General features: G+C 41.6%; 1 protein-coding gene across 1 annotated transcript; it reads right to left on the bottom strand.

Moving 5' to 3' along the window:
- Nucleotides 1–2,875: 2,875 nt before the first annotated feature.
- On the bottom strand, nt 2,876–13,499 carry VIM (vimentin). Its single transcript, XM_074946019.1, has 9 exons — nt 12,859–13,499; nt 11,884–11,944; nt 7,002–7,097; nt 6,761–6,922; nt 6,064–6,189; nt 4,891–5,111; nt 4,741–4,784; nt 3,895–3,980; nt 2,876–3,234 (listed from the first exon to the last, which is right to left on the bottom strand). Exons 1-9 carry the CDS (start codon nt 13,407–13,409, stop codon nt 3,193–3,195), a joined length of 1,389 nt encoding a protein of 462 aa, XP_074802120.1. The 5' UTR covers nt 13,410–13,499; the 3' UTR covers nt 2,876–3,192.
- Between the last annotated feature and the right edge of the window lie 419 nt (nt 13,500–13,918).

The following is a 13,918-nucleotide window of genomic DNA, read 5'->3' as shown; positions in this document are numbered from 1 at the left end:
GTCTGGAAAGCATGCTACAAACTGAGCAATACTTACGTTAATGAAGGAAAGGTCCAGAGGTGAATTGATCATAGGCTATAATTCCCTGCACAGGAAGAAAATAACAGACACTACAAGGTTTGTTAATCTATTACATCCAAAAAAAATTACATTAAAATAATGTTGAAGTTGTAGTCAAGCACTCAAATGTTAGGAAATGCCAGATTAAGGTTGCCTCTTCAACCTTAATTCAGCCCCCTTCTGTGCAGGTGTGACCCAGGGATATCTTAGTGCTAACTGGAAGAGGGCACAGGGGTGCATAAGGGCTATACAGATCCCCTGGGTCTGATAGCTACACGTTAATTCCTCAGGGTGCCATGCAAAGTGTCTTCTGAGAGCCTGTGTCATACTGCTCCTCATAATCATAGTGAAATGTATGGATGGATAGTATGTAAGGAGTTATGTATATATGCTGAAAGTTATGTTCTCAAGATCTGTGACTGAGGGTGATCACCAAAGGGTGGGAAACCGGTTTCTTCCAGGCATGAGATGTTTACTCTAGCTGTCTGATATGGTGACCAGACAGTAAGTGTGAAAAATCAGGACGGGGGTGGGGGTAATAGGAGCCTATATAAGAAACAGACCCCAAAATTGGGACTGTCCCTATAAAATCAGGACATCTGGTCACCCTACTGTCTGACTACAAGTATACTGAGTATTGTGGTGTTCACACTGGATACTCATTTGCAGTCTGAACCGAATGCTAATGAAGGGACTGTGAGATCTTCCAGAGAGGGAACTTATAGGCAGAAATAAAGCAGCAGGAGGGAGTTCTGCTTACAGGTGAAGACAGTGGATTTTTGGAGAATCCAAGTTACATTCAACATCATTTAGTGAGGGGACAAGCAGAAAGCATGGCTTGTTGGGTCAGCCTACCTGGCTGAAAAATGCTGGTGAGCAGTACTAAAGTTCTAGAATGTGTGATGGGGACTGCTAAGCCCTCTGTCTCACCAAGCTCCTGTATCCCTTGCACACTATGGTGCTGTTGCCAAGCTACAAACCTCTGGCAGGTGCTGCACTTAGGGACAGTCTACACTGGCAGCGCTTTAATATGCCTTGTGTGGCTCTTAAAAAGCCACCTCAACGAGAGGTATAGCTCCCAGTGCTAGGGTACTGTTTACACTGCTTTACAGCGCTGCGACTGGCTGTGCTCAGGGGGGTGTTTTTCACACCCCATGCAAGAAAATTGCAGCACTATTAATTACCACTTTAGACAAGCCCCACAGACATCCACAGGCAGGAACATACCCAACTGAGTTACATGAATGCTTCTCCCAGATGCTCATGACCTAACAATAGAGATGCTCCAGCCACTTCCCCTCAGTCCCAAGGCCTCCAGTCAACCAACTAGAAAACAACACACAACCAGTGACCATCTGTGAAAAGTTAAGTGACTTTCTTAGCATGACACAGGCAGAGGTAGGAATAAAATCTAGTTCTTCAGGGTGGCATTCAACTGCCTAGACAATCCTCTTTCTGCAATACCCTGTCTCTTTAACTATACACTTCTACAACATATGAGGCAATGACCCTACAGCCAAAATTCTGCTTCACCCCCAGCAGACAAACTATCCTGTGCACTACATATCTGGAAGTAAGTACTGTAGTAAGTGTTGAGCTCACCTCTTCCTTTGGAAACCCCCAGTTAAGTATTATTGAGCTTGTTCCGCTTGCTGATATGTGGTTGTATATCCTTGTAAGTATGGGTCCATACACCATAGGAGGGGGAGTACACAGAATCTTATACAACTAGGCTACCCTTAGTTGTAGAGGACATGTTTATTGACAGGGATGGTAAACTGTTTCAAGTGTAACTACTACTGCCATTCCATCAGTATAAGCTCCCAAGCACTACTTGTTCATTTAACCTATATAAAATTTGATCCTGTCAGGTACAGATGCAAAATACTTAGAAAGTTGTGCTATTACTACTTTAGATAAGGCAAGAGACAGTCAAGTGACTTACTGAACATCTTAAATCTGGCGCAGAGTTACACAAACTCGGTTTCATGCTACTAAAGCCTATGCTCACCTGTTATTAAAAGCACAGAGCCTCACTTCTGCATGAGGAAATGGTTTGATTGTGGGCTATTTTTACAGCTGACCTATTTTTGTATGGTCTCATTTTCAGCCATAGCTTAGTGATTTTTATCTAGGGTCAAGAGGCAATGAGCCCACAATTGTTGTGTTAGGGCTTGTTCGTTACTTTGAGAGAATTTGTCCCCCCCCCCCCCCTTCCAGGCTTATTGTGGATGGTGATTACCAATTGTAGGATGGCATGAGTCAGTTTTGTTTTATTTTTTTAATATAGTTAAAGGCCCTTGCTCTAGATGCCACTGATGAGTACATCTAAACACCTAGGCAGAGGCATTGGTGCAGCTTTTCACATTTTTTTTTTTAAACTGCAAATTTCTACAGATAGTCACTTGATATGATTCCATAGCCTGGTTTTGAATCCAAGCACCTGCAGCTCATGAACTTGAATGCTCACCTGTGAAAACAAGGCTAATACTAACTGATTATGTTCACTAATAGCTAGTTAAGAATTTGATAGAAATAACGTCATTTCAACTTGCATGTGCCAGTTTGCGTAGTCCATTTAATTCAATGTGAGTGGTCCAGTGCCCCGGGTATAATAATTTGAAGCAAGTCAAAGTTAAGGAAGTGAGTACAAATGTAAGTTTCTTCCAAGTGTTTTTGCTGATGTTAAGTTCCATGCAACTGTCATTAATTGGAGTTCTGCAGGTTAGGTACTTTCAGCACCAAGTTGCTATTCCCATGCTTTCTGGGGAAAAGTGATCGAAGTTTAACAAAATTAACACATTAGAAAGCCATTTTCCAAATATTTATTGAAGCAGTGAAATTGTTCATACTGTGCTGGAAAAAGCAGTTATTGAAATTCAGAAACTTAAACAGTATTGCAGCACAAGATATTGCTATCTGTAAACTAGACTCCATTGTCAACTCTAAACCTTCAGGGAGAGTCAGTTTGCAAGATCTAACACCTATTCTCTAGCATAATAATCTTGCACTTTTGGAAAAACTGCAGAAAGGCACTTAAGCTGTTTCTTCCTTTAAGACAGGGACTTTAAATTTTGCTGGTAAGAATCTTTTCACTGCACAAGTGAGAAAGGTGCAGTTTCTCTAGGGTTTTCACTCCAGATCATCGTGATGCTGGGAAGTTTCATTGATAACCTGTTGAAGAATAAGGCAGCTTACATTAATTCTGAGCAATTTCAATACTCAAGACAGCTGATTGTAAAACTAGTTTTCTAGATTTATTCTAGTATACTATTAACACAGCTAATAAAACTTCCACTATGCCATAGTGGAAGTTGATGATAGCCACTCACTTGTGGAAAAGTCAGCTATTGGTCAATTAAATTCCAAGTTGAAAGAGCGAGCAAAAAAGGCATGGGGGAATCAGATATACTTTGTTTACAAGCACCTTATTTGCTGGCCATATTGCAGAACTAAGTTGCTTTTAGGAATGATTTCAGAACCAGCTAATCCATCTCTCTAGGTCTAATATCTAGAAACAGAAGTAGCAGCCTTGGATAGATGTGTCTTTACAGCATGGTTATGAATGTTTTGCTATCCCTGCATAGAGAGGCGCCTAGTTTGTTGAAGGTTGCAGTTAGCACATTCTGATCTGTACATAATATTCAGCCCAAGTGCATGTTACTATACTGAGTTAGCACTACTGTAGCTTGGGTTACATACTTAGAGCATGCACTGTTTGGTAAAAAGTTAACACTGTACATCACAACTAGCTATTATCTAGTACCATTCTGTCTATATTGGTCATTTGTTTTACTTCCTCCTCTACTAAAAGAAACTGATACAGGCACCAACCTCTCCATTTCTGGTTTCAACAGTCTTAATTAAGAGTGTCCTCTTTGAGTGGGTGTCAACCATAGGGTGAGAATCAATGTTGGTTTCTGCAGATGTAAAATTATTAGTCAGTTATGATTCTTCAGTGATCTACTTTAAGTTACTCATTTGCTATTGCACATACATGATAGAATGGACAGATTCTTTACAGGAAAGACTGATGCACTTGATAGCTGACAAGTGCCAGGCACCAACAATAAGATCCTAAAATTACTAGATGTTTTGTAATTAGTCATATCTTAAATCTGATCACCCATTGTCAAAGTAAGTTTTCAAACACTGTTTAGGAGGTCTCTATCCAGATCACTTACAGAAACTACTCTATATAAGGGGCTCCAGTCTGAGATTTTAATGACAAGTAACTGGCTACAACTAACTCTTTAATTCAGATATCTTGCTTTGATGTAGGCAAGAGTTCTGGAAGTAGCTAGTGATCCTGGGTGTTGATTTTCAGGGGCTCCTTTTGGAGCCTCAAAAGGGCCTGATTTTTCAGGGAGCATTAAGCTCCTGCATTCAGAAAAAACCCTTTTAAATGGTCTTTAGTTGGGTATCCAAGATCACTAGCCACAAAATACTGGTTGTAGAGTTTTGTTATGAAGTTATTACAAGGAATCTCTTCCTGAACTTAAAGTAGTTAAAATACCAACATTTGAACTAGTGGTTTCCGGTGTTAAATGAACAAAACCTGAATCAATTATACCAGGCTAAAAGGAAACTGTCTTTAGAGTATTAGTTTACCACAGCAAAAGGATACAAGTTGTCAAAGAAGCTTCCTACACTGTTCATGAGAAGTTAGATACTACTTACCCCTCAGGTTCAGGGAAGCAAAAGTTGGAATAGGCATGGTAATTCTGCAAAAGAGAATCCATGTTTAGTGAAGCTAGTCTCTGGAATTTGGTAATTCTTTAGCAGCTACTCTTCAGAGTTGCTGGTCATATTTGCATTAGTTTTATCTACCTGCTCTCCTCTCCCTCCAACAGTTTTCTATAGGTAGCAATCTCAATATCAAGAGCCATCTTGACATTCAGCAGTTCTTGGTACTCATGAAGATGGCGAGCCATTTCTTCCTTCATGTTTTGAATTTCTTCCTGCAGACGGGTAATAGTGTCTTGGTAGTTAGCAGCTTCAACAGCAAAGTTGTCCTCCAATTCACGCATCTGGCGCTCCAGGGACTCATTCTACAAGAGAATTTTCAAGTCAAGTGTTGTCTGCAGTTTAGTAGCTGTCAGTCTTCACCTATTGGTGGTTTAACCCCATATATTCTATTCTATAATAGAAGTTTAATACCCTGACCACTAATTAATGCACTAGTGGAAGGTGCTCAAAAAAGGTTACATGACTAACATCTGCCATTTGTTAGCTTTCATCCTCTCATGGGGGAATTATGGGAGCAGTGTAGTGTTTAACTACAAACCAACAGCAACATTTACATATCAGAAGAGGCAAGATCACAGTGCCCACCTTGCATCGGAGTGGAAATTGGTGGTATTGTCCCTAGGTTCCTTGTCTCACAATACAAGAGCAGCCCCTGAGAAACCTCACCAGCAAGTTTCATGTAGTACAAATCAGTTCAGTGGTTTATTTTCAAAGAGACCTAGATTTGTAGCATTGACAGTGTGCCTAGTTATTGAAGTTTCTGCATTAAGTAGAATTTGACAATCTTAAAGATCTGCTCAGTTATGAAGGGAAAAAACAGGTACATTCTTTAAATCTTGCTTTGTTTCACAGAGGTACCGATATACAAATATTAAAATTAGATCTGAAGCCTTTTGTTTTTCAAAAGGAAATATAACAAGGAGTAAACATGGTGCAAAGTGTAAGATTAGTCAGTGGATTAATCTTCAGTTACTCAGCTTGTAAACATATACACAGCTCAATGCTTCAGCTTTAAAAATAAGGCGTCAAACTGGTCACCCCAAGTTTTCATTATGTAAATAGCCAGCCAGTACACAGCTGAAAGATGCAAGTTAATCAAAAGGGCCCTTTAGCTTCTATTTTAGAAGCACACCATATTTACATTAGTCTGCAATCTTGTTTGATAGGTCACCTCCATCTTAGTATTTAGTTATATTGTAATGTGACAAGATATCAGCACAAGTAGTAACAGCTGCAGTGGTATGTTTCACTTACAGTTCCTTTAAGTGCATCAACTTCACAGGTGAGGGACTGTATTTGTCTGCGGTACTCATTAGCTTCCTGTTTGGCCTGACGGAGGGCATCATTGTTCCTAGTAGCAGCTTCAGAGAGGTCTGCAAACTGTTGCAAAACCCAGATTTACAGTTAGTATAATACTTAAACATTTGTCATACGGTTATCTGGAACACAGGAGTAAGAGGATTGAGGTGATTAAGAAACTGCACATACAAAGATCTTAATACTTGAAACAGAGGCTCTAAACTAGTGCCATGCTGTCTCTAATTTGATGGTTAAAAATGAAATACATACATTTTAGATCAAGAATAATGAATGCTAACTTTAGAATGTATGTTGTGCTATATCTTCACCCATCCATTCCCTCCTCTACCAGCTCATCAGCACACAAGCCACCCCTCAGTGCATGGGATGCTTCTAACTATGCAAAGAATAGGAAAGACGACAAAACAGGAAGTTAAACTATGTAGTATCTAGTATCTTGACACAGTATTATGGCTCAGGGCCTACTGTAGATTTGTGACAGGCTGTACCTGTTTTCCTGATTTGGGAAAGTTAGATAAAGCCTTGCCTCCTGGATGTAAGTAGTTATGCATTATGGCAAAGCGATCCTGGATATCTAAAAAGTAAAGTTAAGCCAAATATCCTTATTGTCACATAAGAGCCATTCACTTACCTTGGACTTGTACCATTCTTCAGCTTCCTGAAGATTCTTAGCAGCAACACTTTCATACTGCTGACGGACATCACGCAGGGCAGCAGTGAGATCTGGTTTAGCAACGTCTACATCAATTTGGATGTGTTGTTCCTGAATCTGGGCCTGCAGTTCCCGGATTTCCTTAATAAAAGAGTGAACAGTCAAGTATTGTTCTATGATAGAAGGTACAGATTAATATTCTAATGAAGATGCATCTTACCTCATCATGAAGCTTCTTCAAGAAGACAATCTCTTCTTGCAAGGACTCAACTTTGCGCTCAAGATCAAGACGTGCCAGAGAGGCATTGTCAACATCCTAATTAAAGGGAAAGATCATTTAGCAAGGTCACTGTAGTAATAGTAAGGGGTGGGGGGGGGGAAATGAATCAGTGTAACAAGCAAGTTTACTGCTCGTTTGATCCAAAGTCAAGCAGCAGAGTGACCTACCTGAAAGTGTTGCCAGAAAGAATTGGAAATCTATTTGCAAATTGGGTACTGGCATGCACAGAGCTGCATGTCAACTGTAGGTGTGTGTATTTTATACATCAACATTAAATCAAGCAGCACATTTCAGTCCAACTCAAAAGCATTTGGATTTTTCTGAAGATAATGAGAGTCAGGATAACAGAAAGTTAGGGAATTTCTTGCCAAATTCTCTGGCAACACAAATCCTAGCTCAGGCCAAAATGCTATCCTTAAGAAAAAAATTGGTATATTTTAATCCATCAGAACACCTCCCCACCTTCTACTTGAAGTCACTGTATACCATCCTCATTACATGACTAGATAGCACTAGTAGTGCTCAGCTTGGCACCATGCTTTATCTCAAAAGGGAAGAATTCATTGATGGGTTAATTGTGCATGATCTAAAGAGCTTTTAAGGTCAACTCATTCTGGGAGAAGGTTATACAAATCTAATTATCTACCTTGTGTAGATTGTCAAGGATTCATAGAATTTAAGGGGATTGTTTACATATTCAATCTTAAATTGTATGCCAGATGTGCCATCAGTTAGTATTCCCCCCACCCATTTTAACCAGTGGTACCTGATATGCTTGTAGTTCAAGACTTGCCATAAATTTCAAATTGTCCTAACAGGTGCATTAGCGTTGTAACAGCCTACAGTAGAGGGACTAACTTGATAAGCTTTAGGTAGAGGAGTTCCAACTTACCTACATGTGCTTCCATTATATGAGCACAATGCAATATAGTTAAACTTCATTCAATTAAAGTTAGTTTAATCACAACTTGTAATCAAAGTCTTTTCGCCAGTTTGGAAGGCCATGTTAGAGTGAATTTAAGAAGCCCTATAGTCCTAGCATCAGGGCTAAGTTTTCAAAGTAGTGTGTTGGAGCCAGATATGCAATTAGATCATGCATAGATCTGAATATTTATTAGGACTTTTTTTTTTAATTTAAACATACTCAGTGATGGACAGAACAATTTTAGAGGACTGGATATGTCTATTTTTTAGATACATCTCTGAATTTAAGCCAAGAGGTCAGTCTTGCCATGAGCTCATTAGACGTATTCCCTAGTACCAGACTAGCTGGGTATACATTGCAGTAACTCATTCATTGTACTGATGCACTACCTGGTTGTGCCCCAAAAGCAAGCAACTCATTGAAGCTTTACCAAATGATGATGGATGAACGCAGATGCATCAAATAGCTTTTCATTCTGAAGCAGATACCTGCTGAACTATGTAATGCAAGTGAACTTATTTGCTTACTTCAACAGCTCTTACCACGTGAGTGTTATTTTCTTGTTCTGATGTGGAATTTTAAGTGCCGTAAAAATAGTGTCCTACAGTTCTCTGAAACTATACTTAAAGGTTGAAATAGCATGACACTTCTGTGCTCTGGTAGGAAGATGCAGGCTGTTCTCTCTCAAGAAGGAAAGTCTAGAGCAAGCTATATATTTAGTTTTGCATGTCAACTTTTACAATCCATTTACCAAGGGAAAGATTTGTCATGCCAATGCTTCATGTGTCTTTTTATTCCTCAAATGCATGCATCTTTAAAGCATCCTGCAGTTTTCCTATCTTAAAGTGCATAAGTCATTTGTAGTCAGACCCAAGACAGTGGCACTCATACCGAATGTGAGTTAAGTCTTAACAGGTCTTCAGTGAAATTTATGGTTAGTGCCTGTATTTCTGACGACAAGTATTTAATACTGAATTCTATGCATCAAGTATTACTGACACCTTACATCTTAAAGGTTCAGTACATGTATCCATTTTCTTTAATATTAATGGTGGTACTGGGTATCTAGTTACAGCAAGGATTGAGATATCAGAGCCAAAAAAAAAATATCACTTCTGAGTGACCTGTTTATTAGAATACAATCATTTATACTATTAGCATATGGCAGCTAAGTGTAATCCAGTCTATGGATTATGCTAAAATGTTTGACACCAAGGAATATGAGCGAGTGCATGCTGAGAGTGCTGCCACCGCCCCCAGTCTAGACAGTTACATTAGTTTGAAAGAGAATGGTGTCCCTTTAAAAGCACAGCTAAGTACAAGACCCTTTGCACACCTTTAATAAATTAAGCCAGACTTCAACCAGTTTAACTAGATTCCTTGCTGAGTTCAGCTCAGTGGAACTAGATCAAGGTTAAGTGCATTTAAGAGTGCCTATGCAGGACTTTACACCAGTTTAAGTCAATTACATTATTAGGCAAGCCAGTGCAACATGTGTTAAGACAAGCCTGATGTTGTGAAACATACAATATATTCTTTAAATACAGAAGAAATTTAAATTCATTGAGGTGATGCCTGGTATTTTCCACATTTCAGGCAAGCAACTCCATTTTTCAATATACCTTCATTCTTACATAAAGAGATCATGCTATTTGTCTTGAGCGAGGCTTGGGATTGTGTTGCACAATTCAGCTGGATTGGCAAACTTCTGGTTGTCATTTAGACGTACATGCACTAGGGACTCTAGAATACCAGACTAAGCAACTTTGTGACCCAAGACACATCTGAGCCCAGCTGGCTGGAGATAAGAGGAATTCTAGTAATGCCTTTCCACAGTGATAATCTCTTTTGAAAAAAAAGTCTTGAGAGGCAAGTTCTTTAAAATATCAAAAAGTCCAAACTCAAGTTAGAAGTTTTGGGTTTGTTTCTAACAAATGAAAAGAAAGGCTGAGGTTGCAAGAACACCTATAGTTGCTTTTAATATAGTGATCAGTAGATCTCAAAGCAATTTACACTTCCCTCCCCCATCTGTAAAATGGGGAAACAGAGGCACACATGGGTGATGCGAGTTGTCCAACATTACCAGCAGGCTACTAGCAGAGCTGGGATAGAACCCAGGTCTTCCAAGTTGCAGTCCAACACTGTAAAATGCTCTGAAGAGCTCAAAACTTGTATGTGAACTGAAGCCTAGTTAAAAAGTAAGTTACCTAGACAGCTTACAACTCACATTAAAGTTTAGATGACTGAATGTTTCTCATTTATTCTTTGAGAATTTCTTTTAAAGAAAAAAAATCCAGTATACACACAGTCTTATGACTTGATTGCTGTTAACTTTTGAGATCATGACCAGGGATCCTAGAAATCTGTTTGCTGTGGAAAAACAATTTGTGTTCTTACAGAGAATATTTAGTTTTTACATTTTGTGAAAAAAGAGAGAGTGTATGAAACTCTGTTTATCTGATCTAATTGTGACTGGGGCCAGATTGGAATAAAAAAATTCTGATGATCAGGAAAACTGGCAAAGAGCTTTCTACCCCACATTTTAAGATGGGAGAGCTTGGGTAGTGAGACACAGGTGGCTGGTGGTTCAGTTAATACAGAGAGCTGGATAATGGAGGCTCAGATAAATGGGGTTGTACTGTATAAAACAGAAGTATTTGGCATAAGAAATACAAATTGCAATTCTATTAATTTTAATAATGATCAATGGCACTGGTAGGCTTCAAACTTGCTTAAAAATTGTAAATATCAGTAAAAACCAGTAAAAACCTTGTGTTCAACTAATATATATATTGTTACTAAAATGAAATGCTGAACTTTAATTCCCTAATCACAGAAAAAATGTTTTTTGATTTTTAAAAAAAAAAATCAGAATTTTGTGGGTTTATCACAGATAACTAGGATCCCTGGTCAGACCCTCCTCTAAAACCTGAAGGTAGCCAGAAAGAGAAATTGTCTGACCTATCAGTAGACAACCTTAACAGGAAAATTCTCAGGTGTTAGGGCAGTTCTTATTTTGCAAGAATTTCAGAGCAGCATAGCTAAGTTGGTCAATTCCCATAATGGAGTCCTGTACTAGGAATTTTAAGACTGGGCCGTATCTAAAATAACTGATGTTAGAAAACATTTCTCTAAAATACGCTTATCATTACACATTCAGTAAGAATGCAGCCTGCAGCAAGCCACTCTTCAATACAAAGAGTTCTATTATTTCAATCTGCAGCCACCACGCTTGCCATAATGCCTGTATCTGCATTCCATAGTGAATCCCATAGAAACCATTAATACCCTTCAGCCAAGCGAACAGATGGCTCCCTTTCACCCTTATTGGATCAGAAAGTGATTCCACATTGGAGCGCTTTTGTAGAATAGGCTAGTCTTGGATAAAGCAAAACAATAGCTGTTCTCCTCCCCACTTAAGACTACATCATCACTAAAGAAAACAAGTTACTACATGAGGACTGGTGGATTCTTGTTAAAAAAAGAACCCCACAAAAATCTAGAGTCTTATTTCTACACTTATCCATTCTCTGCTTTAAGGTTTCACCTCTGATGTGTTAGACATTGTACCTAGTCATGCAAGACAACATTTCTGTTTCAATTTACTCATTGCAAATACATTCAAAAGTGTCAGATCTGCTATATGTTTTTGTAGAATCTCCAGATAATACTTTAAAATTTAACTGTTTCCAATTTTATCAGTGTCTAGACTAAAGGAATGGCAACGCCCTTGAATAGAGTAACTTCCTGGAGGTACTGAGAGAAGTCTTGCACCTTTAACAGTTGCTTTTTACCACTAAGTGGCTCTACATCTGACTTGTACATTATGCCAACTTTACACATTTGGCTTTATATTCAACGTGCTCCTTATTTTAATATGCAGAAATGATTACAAACCTGTCTGAAAGATTGCAGGGTGTTTTCAGCTTCTTCTCGCTGAATCATCTCTTCTTGCAACCTGAAAATAGTAGCATATCGATTAAACAAATAATGAACTTGGGGAAAAAAATCAGCACTAGTCTGTTCAAATCCAGCTGGTAGCCACACCCAGTCAGAGGGGGAAAATGGGGCCTCTGACAAAAAGGCATCTCATTCCGACATTTTTCTGGTCTGTGCCCTCTTTATTAAGTTTGCATGACTAGACTTTGAGGCTTTCTGCTGTTACAGCAGTCTGAAATCCACAGATAGCCTAACACAAGCAGTGCCAAAAAACCGTTACTGCTTATTCAGCTAATGAGCAACAAGAGGCTGATCTAGATTTGGGTTTGTTTTAAATAATCTTAAATATTGCAACCTAACAGAATCTGAATTTAGCAAAAGAAGTGGATTTGCCAAGCTAAAGTTTTCAAACCCACCAAAACCCTAAGATCCATAGTACAACAGTAAATACTGAAAAATCAGATGAGAGAGTGGCAAAGCTAACTTTTTACTTGGTCTTTTCACTACACTGAACAAAATACTAGAGACCCAAGTTTGAGATGCCCCTAAAAGATGGTAGCCACCCAAGATGGTTTTCCACAGAAGCCTGCGCCTTCAACTTTAAATTTGGACTAGAAAAGCCTTTAATATACACAACAGCTTTGTTTTGGCTCCAGGCAAATTAGCTTATGGGTGCACACCAGTTAGTTATCCATGTGGATTGGATCTGTTTTGCACTCCCTCCACCTCCCCGATTCTGAAGCTCAGTTTCAATGGCCATCTAGTTGGGGCTGACACCAGCACAACTTTAAGCGGTTTTTAGGCGCAGGAGGAGCGGGGGAGCGTCTCGCACTTTGGGGATGCAGATTGTTCCCTTCGCTCCCCACTTTGCCCTTGGGTAGAAGCCAGGGCGCCCCCTCCCCCCCATCCGCCCCCCCCCCGGGGGGCACTCACTTCTCCCTGAGCCGCAGGATGTCGTCGGCCAGGTTGTCCCTCTCCACCTCCACCCTGGCTTTGTCGTTGGTGAGCTGGTCCACCTGCCGGCGGAGCGCCCGCATCTCCTCCTCATAGAGGTCCCCCAGGCGGGAGGTGCCCTTGCCCTTGAGCTGCTCCAGCTCGGCCAGCAGGATCTTGTTCTGCTGCTCCAGGAAGCGCACCGTGTCGATGTAGTTGGCGAAGCGGTCGTTCAGCTCCTGCAGCTCCACCTTCTCGTTGGTGCGGTTGGCCTTGAACTCCGTGTTGATGGCATCGGCCAGCGAGAAGTCCACGGTGTCGTGCACGAGCCGCGTGGGGGGCAGGCTGCTCCGCAGCCGCAGGGCCGAGGACTTGGTGGCATAGCCGCCGCCGGGCGAGGAGGAGACCAGGCGGCTGCTGCTGGGGCGGATGGCGCTGCCCAGCGAGTAGCGGCTGGAGGAGGTGATGTAGCGGCTCCCCGAGGTGCTGGGGCGGCTGCCGCCCCCGAACATCCTGCGGTACGAGCTCTTGCTGCTTGCGGTTGTGCTCATGGCGGTGGCGGCCGGCGCTTTGTAATTCCAGGGGTGCTGCGTCCCGGAGACTCCTGCGAGAGGGGCGAAGGAGACCGACGGCGGCTGCCCGCCGCGGTACTTATACCCCCGCCACGCCCGACGGGCGGGCCCTGGCTTGCACACACAGCGAGAGGCGGGGCCCTGCCGGGCGAGGGTCTCTCCACTCCCACTCCCAGCCCGCGCGGCAGTGCGCACAAAGGCGGCGGGGGGAGGGTTCCCGGGCCCGGGGAGGGACGGAGCGGTTTGCCGGGGCTCCGAATGAGGGGAGAGGGCGTGGGGATCGGGGGAGCAGGGGTCAGTAGGCGGTGGGGTGGGGGAATCAGGAGGGGGTCATTAGGAGGCGGGGGGAGTTGGGGTCAGTAGGAGGCGAGTGGGGGGAGCAGAAGGGGGACAGTAGGCGGCGGGGGGAATCGGGGTCAGTAGGAGGCGGAAAGGGGTCAGGAGGCAGGGGGAATCAGGAGGGGGTCATTAGGAGGCAGGATAGAGGA

This window comes from Natator depressus, chromosome 2, assembly GCF_965152275.1.
Source record: "Natator depressus isolate rNatDep1 chromosome 2, rNatDep2.hap1, whole genome shotgun sequence".
NCBI lineage: Eukaryota > Metazoa > Chordata > Testudines > Cheloniidae > Natator > Natator depressus.
Note: the sequence above shows the minus strand (reverse complement) of the source record. Positions and strands in the feature narration are given on the sequence as shown.

Excerpts from the sequence above, each read along its gene's own strand:
- VIM (XM_074946019.1), bottom strand. The coding sequence starts at position 13,409 with ATGAGCACAACCGCAAGCAGCAAGAGCTCGTACCGCAGGATGTTCGGG. Across the intron at positions 6,190-6,760 it reads AAGAATGGTACAAGTCCAAG|TTTGCAGACCTCTCTGAAGC; the intron begins GTAAGTGAATGG and ends GTTTTGCAACAG. Across the intron at positions 5,112-6,063 it reads TTGATGCACTTAAAGGAACT|AATGAGTCCCTGGAGCGCCA; the intron begins GTAAGTGAAACA and ends ATTCTCTTGTAG.